The sequence below is a fragment of the Myotis davidii genome, unplaced genomic scaffold (genome assembly GCF_000327345.1).
Source record: "Myotis davidii unplaced genomic scaffold, ASM32734v1 scaffold444, whole genome shotgun sequence".
NCBI lineage: Eukaryota > Metazoa > Chordata > Mammalia > Chiroptera > Vespertilionidae > Myotis > Myotis davidii.
This window is the reverse complement of record NW_006294767.1, coordinates 106222-117460: the sequence shown is the minus strand read 5'-3', so window position 1 is coordinate 117460 and position 11239 is coordinate 106222. Positions and strand designations below refer to the sequence as shown.

The 11239-nt window shown below is 38.0% G+C and overlaps 1 protein-coding gene across 1 annotated transcript in view; it reads right to left on the bottom strand.

Annotated features, from left to right (window-relative positions):
* Positions 1-11239, bottom strand: part of CUL4A (cullin 4A) — a 61869-nt gene that overhangs the window by 50210 nt on the left and 420 nt on the right. Inside the window, exon 2 of the mRNA XM_006769309.2 lies at positions 10398-10513. Coding sequence (XP_006769372.1) covers positions 10398-10513 — 116 coding nt within the window. The remainder of the gene's footprint in view (positions 1-10397; positions 10514-11239) is intronic.

The following is an 11239-nucleotide window of genomic DNA, read 5'->3' as shown; positions in this document are numbered from 1 at the left end:
AAGAGACTGGACAAAAATCGTGCACCTATGGATGAGGACAGTGGGTGGGGAGTGAGGGCAGAGGGTGGGTTGGAAACTGGGAGGAGGGGAGTTATGGGGGGAAAAAAAGAGGAACAAATGTAATAATCTGAACAATAAAGATTTAATTAAAAAAAAAGTTTGGAAGGATGACAACAATTGCATAATAACAATAAAAACAACCTTTCCCCTACATTTTGTCTTGCTACTGTAATAAGGGATTTCCATCTACATTGTGTTTTTACATCTTTCACATCTTTTCTCAAAGTCTTCAATTCCATCACTTGTAGTCATATCTTTATATATTTTCTTTAAAAAATCTAGGATAACCCTCCCCTGGTTAAAACTGGTTTAGGGCATATTACCACTTGTAAAGCCATGCTATAGAAGCACTTTGCAGCAAGCTAGCCTAAATTTGTCAATGAATTGCCCTTCCTGGAATAGATTTTACAACAAGGGCTACAAACAAAAGACAAAGAAGGACTCAGATATTTCACTCTGGGTGCTTATGTGAAGAAAATAAAACACTAATTCGAAAAAAGATGTGCACCCCTATGTTCACTGCAGCATTACTTACAATAGGTATGATGTGCAAGCAACCTAGGTCCACTGATAGATAAATGGATAAAGAGGAAGTGAGAGCTCTAGCCAGTGTTGGTCAGTGATTAGAGCACTGGACCGAGCACCAAAAGGTCATGGGTTCGCTTCCCGGGTCAAGGGCACCTACCTGGGTTGCAGCTTCAATCCCAAGCCCCCGTTGGGGCACACACAGGAGGCAACTAATTGATGTGTCTCTTCCACATCAATGCTTCTCTTTCTTCCTTCACCCCCTCTTTAAAAATCAATGGAAATGATACACACACACACACACACACACACAGGATCAGTATTCAACCTTGAAAAAAGAATGAAATCTTGCCATTTGTGACAACATGGCTGGATCTAGAGGGTATTGTGATAGGTGAAATAAGTCAGAGAAAGACAAATATTGTATCATTTCACTTATATATGGAATCTAAAAAGGATAAACAAATGAAGAAACAAAATAGGCTCATAGGTACAGAGAACAAACTAATAGTTGCTGCGGGTGGTGGGGAATGAGCAAAAAGGTAAAGGGGATTAAGAGGTACAAACGTATAAGTCACAGGGATGTAAAACACAGCATAGGGAATACAGTCAATAATATCACAATAACTTTGTATAGTGACAGGTGATTATGAGACTTATTGAGGTAATCACTTTGTAGGTATATAAATGTCAAATCATTATGTTGTATACCTAAAACCAAAATAATACTGTATATCAACTATACTTTAATTAAAAAGAACTTTATATTCCAGAATTAAATGTTTTTTAAAAAGGACAAGGAAACAACTATCTTTAATCACTATAAGAAAATGCAGCCAAAACCGGTTTGGCTCAGTGGATAGAGCGTTGGCTTGTGGACTGAGGGGTCCCAGGTTCGATTCCGGTCGGGGGCATGTGCCTGGGTTGCGGGCACATCCCCGGTGGGAGGTGTGCAGGAGGCAGCTGATCGGTGTTTCTCTCTCATCGATGTTTCTGACTCTCTCTCTCTCTCCCTTCCTCTCTGTGAAAAATCAATAAAATATATTTAAAAAGAAAATGCAATGTATGTGGGAGGGGCAGGGGAAGGTATACATGTGAACAGGTTGTATGAGCCCAAAGACTATTAGAACAAGAATATCTTAGCCTCTAGTTAAGATCAGATTCAGTACTCTATACTCTGGGAAAAGTCATTTAAATTATCTACACATAATTTTCTACTGCTTGCAACTACATTCTTATTTGAAGCTTATATAAATATTGTGAGTTTTGGTTAAAAGTTTGTAATATATTCTAAGTATTTTTCCAAGTTTATTAACTCAGCAGCACTAATGAAGCCTTTCATAATTTTATATACTTCATTACACATTTTACTTATGAAATTAAAATGATAGGTTTAAGAGATATACTACTTCAATATATATTAATTTCTCTCTTGTTTGGATTTAATTCTCAATAACAAGATATAATACTAAAAAACAAACACACTGAGTCTTATTTGGCACATACTATTTAACATGAAGCACCTGAGATTTATTTCTTTTTAAAATTGAGAATCTGGAGACCTCGTAAAACAACTAGCCAAACCCTGAGGTGACCCAGGTTTGCTGTGGGTGCCGTCATTTCTCCATGTCTTTTGCTGAGTCACCGCTAGTGTCTTCATGTTACAGGCACCTCATTACCTTAAAAGAGAGAGGGCAGCCCTGCTCTCTACCCACACTGGCAGGGATTGTGGCAAACACAATCTGTAGTTACAAGGAGCAGCACAACCCAGGAATCCCCCCTTCCTAAAACTAGTTTTGGAGATTTAGTCATGTTCTGAGGTTCAGATGCTTTCTCTAGGTATACAGAGTACTGAATCTGACCTGTATTGTGTGTTTCATATTTGGGTGCTATTGCTGTTCACTTTTTAAAGAGCCATCATGGTACAGAAAAGAATTTAATCCAATAACTGGAGGTAGGGAAGCAGTAGCAATTGGTGCCTACTTGTATTAGGATAAAGATGTTTTTCTTGTATCAACTTAGCCAAGTAGGAAAACTGTGCTTGCCTGAATTTTTACATCATAGCTGCTTTCTAATCAGGTCTGTCATGTCACTGCGCCCGAGTTCTTCAGATGGCTGATTGTATTAGGACAGACCAGTGTATTAAAGCAAAACAGACAAGCACATCAATGTCCACTGCTTGTCTATTTTAGTGTCAAACCCTAACTCCCAAGTGCACTCATTACTGCTAAAACAAAATGCTTCCCCTCAAGTGTGGAATACCAAAACAGGATATTAAAGTGAGCATTGGGGTAAAAAGAACTATGAAATTAGGGTGTACCAATTCTTGAAGATTGTTTTATGTAAAGATTTTTAGGGCTATAAAGTTGAGACAAGAGAGAAAAAGGAGTGAAACATATCACAGGTAAGGAGTGAAAAACCATAAAGAGAAATAGCAGATAAGAGTTATTTATGTAGAGCAAGGGGAAAAATTAAAAACAACACTTGTCCCTGGGGAAACCACACCCCTGGTCACTATCATAACGAAAGATATGCTGGCTGGAGCACAAGGCAAAACTCACACTCTTCATTTCACAGTTAACAGGCCAGTACAGTGTTCTTAGTGATGTGAGTAGTTCAGAATTAGACAATTTCCCTCCTCAGCAATGGTTCCTTGCTAAGCAATAAACAGTTGTGAAGATGGACCAGACTCAAAAGCAGGCCTATTAAGTTACCAGCTTGCCACACAAGGAGGTGTTAAAGGGCTCTACCCCTCCAGCTTCCTACCTCTAAGAAATGAGTTAACAATGTAAAAACTAAATCAGGATTAAAATCTGAGTGAAGGGATAAATTTTGAGAGGGAAGTCCCATAGAATGAGAGCTTTGAGGAAAACCGGGGACAGTCTATTGGCTGTGTTTACCAACACTGACTGCACGGTAGATGTGCAGTTGACCATTTTCTAGGCTGGGCCTTTTCACTTTTTCTAATCAATTTTAGCAATCCTATTAATACATTGAATACCTAACTCTACTTCATTACCCATCATTAACTTATCAACAGGTAGGAGGATTGCATAGAAATATTATCCTGGGACTCAAGATAAATAGCATGGCTTTTCCATAACTGCCAGTCCTCTGCAAAGGGTTTGTTTTTGTGCATCAAAACTAGTCTGAAATTGTGCTCACTTTCGCAGCACATATACTAAAATTGGAACAATATAGAGATTAGCGTGACCCCTGAACAAGGATTACACGCAAATTCATGAAGCGTTCCATATTAAAACAAACAAAAAAAACTAGTCTGAAATCAACATGTATCCTCCCTTTGAAACCCTTCTTAAAAATGTAATCTTCAGTTTTCTGTTGTCTCATTAAGCCGACAAGTAGGGCTAAAACATACAAATGGCCCTGGCTAGTTTGGCTCAGTGGATAGAGAATCGATCTGCAGAATGAAAGGTCCTGGGTTCGATTCCAGTCAAGGGCACATGCCAGGGTTGTGGGCTCGATCCCCAGTACGGGGCATGCAGGAGGCAGCCAATTAATGATTCTCTCTCATCATTGATCTTTCTCTCCCTCTCCCTTCCTCTCTGAAATCAACAAAAAAGAAAAAGAAAACATACATAAGACACACAAATATACTTTCTTCAGCAAGTAGTGATTACAAATTTAAACTCAAGTCTTCCAAAACAAACAGAAAAGATCTCCGCATTCAAAATATTCTCCTCCTTGTATTACAGAAGGAAAATTACTATGGGTGTTGTGTGCGTTTACTTTTTCATCAACAGACTTTGAATCTCCTTTACCAGACAAGAATAAAATAACAAACAAACAATAGGCAAGCTTCAACAGACACACGGTAATTATTTCTCTTTCTAGGAAGGCCCTAAAGTGTCTGTATGAGGGAGAGGATGCCCTGACAGGCAGGGTAAGAGACCTTGACAAGGAGATACTAGACCTCACTTTGAGGAAACTATTCAACATCAAAACATAAGAGATTCTGCATCCTGAAAATCATCCTGAAAACTTCCTTAAAAAACAAAAATGAAACTTTGGTGAGAATTGTTACTTTCACGTAAGAGTCTTTGACAAAATATATACCCCACCAACTCAGCAAAAATTTAAGACTTTATTTTAAAACACAAGGGCAGATGCATTGTCTGACTACTTTATCAGAGATCAGAATAATGCAAGTGGTCAATAATTTCACAATGACATCACTTACTATTTTAACCCATTTGCTTCCATAAGATCTGAGCAGCTCACTGTAGAAATAGTACTTCTCTGTGAGTGATCAGGAGCCTGCCTATGCACATGCCCCTCCATAAGGTGATCAACTGATCCCCACATGGGCCCTCCTGAGATATTCCCTGGAATGTGTGATGCCATTTGGGGTAAGCATTCTCAGTCCTGAGGATCACAAGTCACACACATGGACACTTAGGACTTCTGAAAGCACTACTTATGATACTATGTATGGTGACTATTATGAGACATATCACTGGGTAAAAGGTATGGCAAAGTCCCTCTACTAGGAAAGTGATACCAGACAATCAAATCTCCAGGAAAGGAGGAATAATAAGCCCTCACTCTAAGATATAATATTTTATTAAATTAAAAACCTATGAGCGTTTAGACACTGGTAAGACTCTTACTTCTGGTAAAGATGAAGTAAAGAAACTAGACTAGCCCGGTCAGTGTGGTTCAGTGGTTGAACACTGATCAATGAACTAGGAGGTCAAGGTTTGATTCCAGGTCAGGGCACATATCCAAGTTGCGGGCTCCATCCCCAGCAGGGGTGTGAACCAACCAACCAATCAAACAAACAAAAAAACCCACCAACCCACAAAATATACAAAACAGCAATTTTTCAAAGCAGTGCACATTGGGCTATGAAAGACAGTGAACGCTGGAAGACGGGAAACAAACAAACCCCAACTGCTCTCTTGCTTCCTGCATCTAGTGCAGCGGTTCTCAACCTGTGGGTCATGACCCCTTTGGGGGTCGAATGACCCTTTCACAGGGGTCGCCTAAGACCATCAGAAAACACATATATAATTACATATTATTTTTGTGATTAATCACTATGCTTTATGTTCAATTTGTAACAATGTAATTGGGGGTCACCACAACATGAGGAACTGTATTAAAGGGTCGCAGCATTAGGAAGGTTGAGAACCACTGATCTAGAGTTTCCAGGCTGCGAAGCAGGTGCCCTGAGCTGAGGATCAAGTCAGCAAGACGAAGCCCAGAGGGGAGAGACGCAGCCAGAGTGGAGCTTGGATATGTGCAAAGAGACCTCAAGGGTATTCAGCAGAGCATTGACCAGCACAAATGCGTGAGGAAAATAGCCGAGGCCAGGGAAAGAACCGCCAAAAAAGTTTAGACAATAGTGTCTGGTGCTCACACAGGGCCTGGAATGGCACCTTCCCATTAGCCAGATTAGAAAACCACAGGACAGTGGGTATATTCAGGAAGGTTTTGCCTCAGTAGTTGGGGCAGTTAGCCCTGGACAAAATACTGCTCTAGTCTTACTTAACAAATCTTAAAAGCAAAACTTTAAAAGATCAGTTTCCAATAATTTAACTATGTTTGGAACAAAGCTGGAAAACATTCATAGGAATACAAAAATACCACAGGAGTCAAAATTCACAATGTCAGATACCCAATCAAAGATGATCAGACATGCAAAGGAAAATACAACCCTTATAGGGGAGAAATTCAATCCATCAAAAGCAACCAGAATTGACAGAGATGACAGAATTGCAGGCCAGGAATTCTATAAAACAGGTATTACAATTATATTCTATGTGTTCAAAAGTTAAGTAGAGACAGAAAAGATACTATAATGACTCAAACTGAACACCTAAAGAGTAAAACACCTCATGACTTGAAAATTACACCAAATGGTATTAATAGCAGATTAGACACGGCAGAAGCTTAATGAACTTGAAAAAATGGATAACCTGAGTAGTTCTATTATCTACTGAAGAAATTTGTAGTTTAAAATCTTTCCACAAAGAAAGCCAAGATGGCTTCACTGGGAAATTCTCTCAAATATTTAAGGAAGAAATAACTCCAATTCTATAAAATTATTCTAGAAAATAAAAAGGAGGGACCATTTCCAACTCATTTATGAGACCAGCATTACTCTGATATCAAAACTAAAGACATTATAAGAATAGAAAACAACACACCAATATCCTTTGGCATCACAGATGCAAAAATTAACAAAATGTTAGCAAACTGAATCCAACAATACATGAAAATGATAATACCTTGAGACCAAGTAGGATTTAGCCCAGGAATACAAGATTAGTTTAACTTTTGAAAAATCAATAATGTATATGAGCATAACCAATGGACACAGTAGGGAGGCGAGGGCATGTGCTGGGGTTGGGAGTGGCTGGGGAGAGGTCAATCAAGGAGACTCATGTAATACTTTGAACAATAAAGATTTAAATTTAAAAAAATCAATAATGTAATAAATGAAAAAAAACCAACAAAAATTATCTGAACACCTCAATAGTTGCAGAATTTGTCAATCTCCAACATGTATTTCTGATAAAAATTCTCAGCAAACTAGGAATAGAAAGGAACTTCCTCAACCTAATGGCTATTTTAAAAAAACCCACAGTTAACATACTCACTGATGAAAGACTGAACACTTTCCTCCTAAGATCAGGAACAAGACAGGGATGTCTGCTTTTTTCCAATTCTCTTAACCATACTAGAGGTTCTAAATGGTGCCATGAGGCAAGAAAAGGAAATAAAAGGTACGCATATTAGGAAGAAGTAAAACTATCTCTATTTACAGATGACATGATTGTCTATGTAAAAAATCTGATGGGATCTACAAAAAATTACTAGCTATAAGTAAGGTTAGCAAGATAGCAGTATACAAGATCAATATATAAAAATCATTTGTATTTCTATATACTAGCAATAACCAGAAATTGAAATCATGCCATTTATAACACATTAAATAAGGAATCAATTTCACATAAGATATACAAGACCTATACACTGCAACTAGAAAACATTGCTGAAATTAAGGAAGACCTAAATAGAAAGCTGTCCTTTGTGACCAATTGGCAGACTCCACATGGTCAAGGCATCAGAATCAATTCTTCCCACACATATCTATAAATCGACATATCCCCAATCAAAATTCTAGTAGGCTTTATGGTAGAAATTGGTGAACAGATTCTAAAATTCATATGGAAATAGAAGAGACCTGGAATAACCAAAACAACTTGGAAAAAGGATAAATTTGGAGGGCCAACGTTCCTAATTTTGAGACTCATTATACCCAAACATATATTGACAATGATTTTTGACAAAGGAGCAAAAGCAGTTCCATGGGGGAAAGGACGCTTTAATAGCAGGCGTGGGGAACCTTTTTTCTGCCAAGAGCCATTTGGGTATTTATAAAATCATTCTCAGGCCACACAAAATTCTCAACTTAAAAATTAGCCTGCTATATTTTGTCAAATATTTAATTAACTTACCCCTAATGCCTTGGGAGGGCCAGACCAAATTATTTTGTGGGCCTTATATGGCCCTCGGGTTGGACATTCCCCACCCCTGAACAGGGAAGACATTTAATTTAGATTTATAACTCACAACACATACAAAAACTCACCCAAAACAGATTATAGACCTAAATATAAAACCTAAAGTCCTAAAATGTCTAGAAGGAAATACAAGATAAAATCTTTATGATCTTAGTTTAGGCAAAGTTTCTAAGATTGATACTAAAAGCACAATCCATAAAAGACCAAACTAATACATAGACTTCTTCAAAATTTAAAACTTGTTTTCTGAAAGACATAATTGAGAAAATCAAAGGAAAAGTAGCGTGTGCGGGGAGCAGAAAGGTAGTGAATGGTAAAGGGGGTCAAATATATGGTGACAGAAGGATATTTGACTTTGAGTGGTAAACACGCAATGCAATATACAGATGATGTATTATAGACTTGTACAAAAAAAAAAAAAAAAGACAAGCTGCACTATTTGCAAGGCAAATATCCAGTATAGGACTTGTACCCAGAATACATAATAAACCCAGACAGAACATGTAACAAACTCATACAAAATAAGCAACCCATAAAATATGAGCAAAAGATCTGAACACAAACTTTATTTAAAGAAGGTATAGAGAATGCGAATGGTCACCTAAAAAGATGTTTAGTATCACTAGGGAAATACAAATTTAAATCACGATGAAATTGTACTACATACCCACTGGAATAGCTAAAATGGAAAAGACAGACAATACCAAATGTTGGCAAGGATGTGGAACAACTTGAACCCTCATACACTGCTGCTAAATATGCAAGATGCTATAGCCATTTTGAAAAATAGGAAATGTCTTATAAAGTTATATATACACTTTACACATTACTCTGACAACTTACTTATATTTACCCAAGGGGAATGAGAATATGTTCACCAACAACTTATTCATTAATGTTCACAACAGCTTTATTCATAACAACCAAAAATTGGAAACCCAAATGAGCATTAGCTGGTGAAAGGGTAATCTTTGTGGTATCCCTATCACACAGCAACAAAGAAACAATTTACTGCCACAGTACCCATGAATCTCACCCGCGTCATCCTAAGTGAAAGAAGTCAGGTATAAAAGATTGCGAAATTCATGGTTCCAGTTAGATGAGATTCTAGAAATGGCAAAATATACGGACAGAAAGCAAGTCAGTGACTGCAAGGACTGGAAATCAAGGGAGAGGACTGAATGCAAAGGGGCCTCAGGAAACTTTTTGGAGGGATGGAAATTGTCTATCTTGTGATTGTGGTGGTGGTTATACAATTGTATACATTTGTTAACACTCATTGAAGTATATAGTAGATGAAAATATACATTAAAAAAGTTAACGAAAACATATAATAATCTCACACAAATTTAAGACAAAGAAGGGACCATCAAACTGTCAAAAGTAATCTTCTTTGGGTGGTGGGAACATGGGTAGTTTTAATTTTCTTCTTGGCACTTTTTTGTGGTTTTCTTATTTTTTATAATCAGTTGTGTAAACAAAAACTCTTAAAATTCATGCCTCTTAATAGGAATTGTGATATCATATTGCTACCCAAAATGTAGATATTAAGACTACTTAACAAATGTTATTCTTTAAAAACAAGATACAGTGTCAGAAAAACCAGCCTACTTGTAAATAGAATATCCAAATAGTAAAATTACTTTCCATCATTTTTCTTGTTAGAAATGGAACAGCATTACTTTAAAATGTAACAAAATTTATTTGTGTGTTTTCATATCAGCAAGTAATCACAAAACACAATGAAGTAGTGGGGAAAATCTATTAACAAGTGAAGCTATAATAAGAGTCTTCTATATAACATAATAGAATTATAACATTAATTTGGGGCCTATTTGGAAAATGTTAAGTCACGTGGCTCTTAGAAACACATCTCTCTCCTGTAATGGGATAACTTTAAAATCTTTCTAGGAGCTTAAGCCTGAAAATAAAATAAAAAAACCTCACCACCACCAAAAAATGAGAATACTCATTGATCTGGGACATGCTGTCATAGGATTTCTACTGTTCTTGTTGGAGGTAAATATGGCATTTCTATTATTCCCTTCACTGTTGACTCAGAAACAATACCAGGACCACGCAATCCAAATCTGCATCACATTTCACTGGCGTTGGGTAGCTGTGTTTGTTTAGACAACTATAAACACCAGGTAAGTGAAAGACAGGAGGCTGGCATCATCATGTCTCACAGTTCTCCCCATCTAAGAAAATTCCAGGACTCTAATAGGCTCAGCTTTGTTGTCACTGGTGGAGCCTTACCTGGTAGAGCTCTTCCAGGTTGTATCTGATGGAGGTACTACCTTGAATGGCTTTCACTGCCTCATGAAGCTTCTGCCAGGTGTCCTGAGTGTAGTTATCAGGCAACTTGGGTCTGTCTGTAAATCCAGATAGTCAGTGGTGAATGAAATCCATGCTAACAGTCATACATCTTTCCAAAAATGGTCTACAAAAGCGTACTTTAAGAAACACAGACATTAGCTTTTTTTCCTCATACAAAGTATTGTATTTATAAATGTGTTACATTACAGACTCTGCAACCACAGTACACTCGTCTTGCTAAAAACACTTCATATTAATACTTGGGGTAAATACACAGAAAACACAAGGTGGGCAAAGTAGGTTTCCGGTTGTGAGGATGCAAAAAATAACCGACTCTTGTATGACTAATTATCAACTACTGTATTTATTTGTTATTGTGTTCTTTATCTGTGAACCTGCTTTTGCCCGTCCCTGGATGCGAGTCTCCCTTTTACTTAAGTTGACTTTATACATGTAGAAACGTGTAAGAGTTAAGCTCTGCACGACACGTAAAGTTGCTTTAAAGTACTCAAAGTTGGGAAGCGAAGACGAAGCTGAGAATGACGACATCTGCACCCAAGACGCTGGCTTTGAGAGAGTAGCAGTGACAGGGCCGGTGCAAGGCGGAGGAAGTACTGAGAATTACATCCCGAAGGGCCCCAGCGGCTGCTCCTCGTTCTCGCTCGGCCATGCGAATCGAGAGCTGGGTTATTTGGCCTCATTTATTCCAACTGGGAGGCGGCTCCCAGGAAGCTCGGCCCACAGCCCGCGCCGCAGGTCCAGCCGGCAGTTGGAGGCCCAGG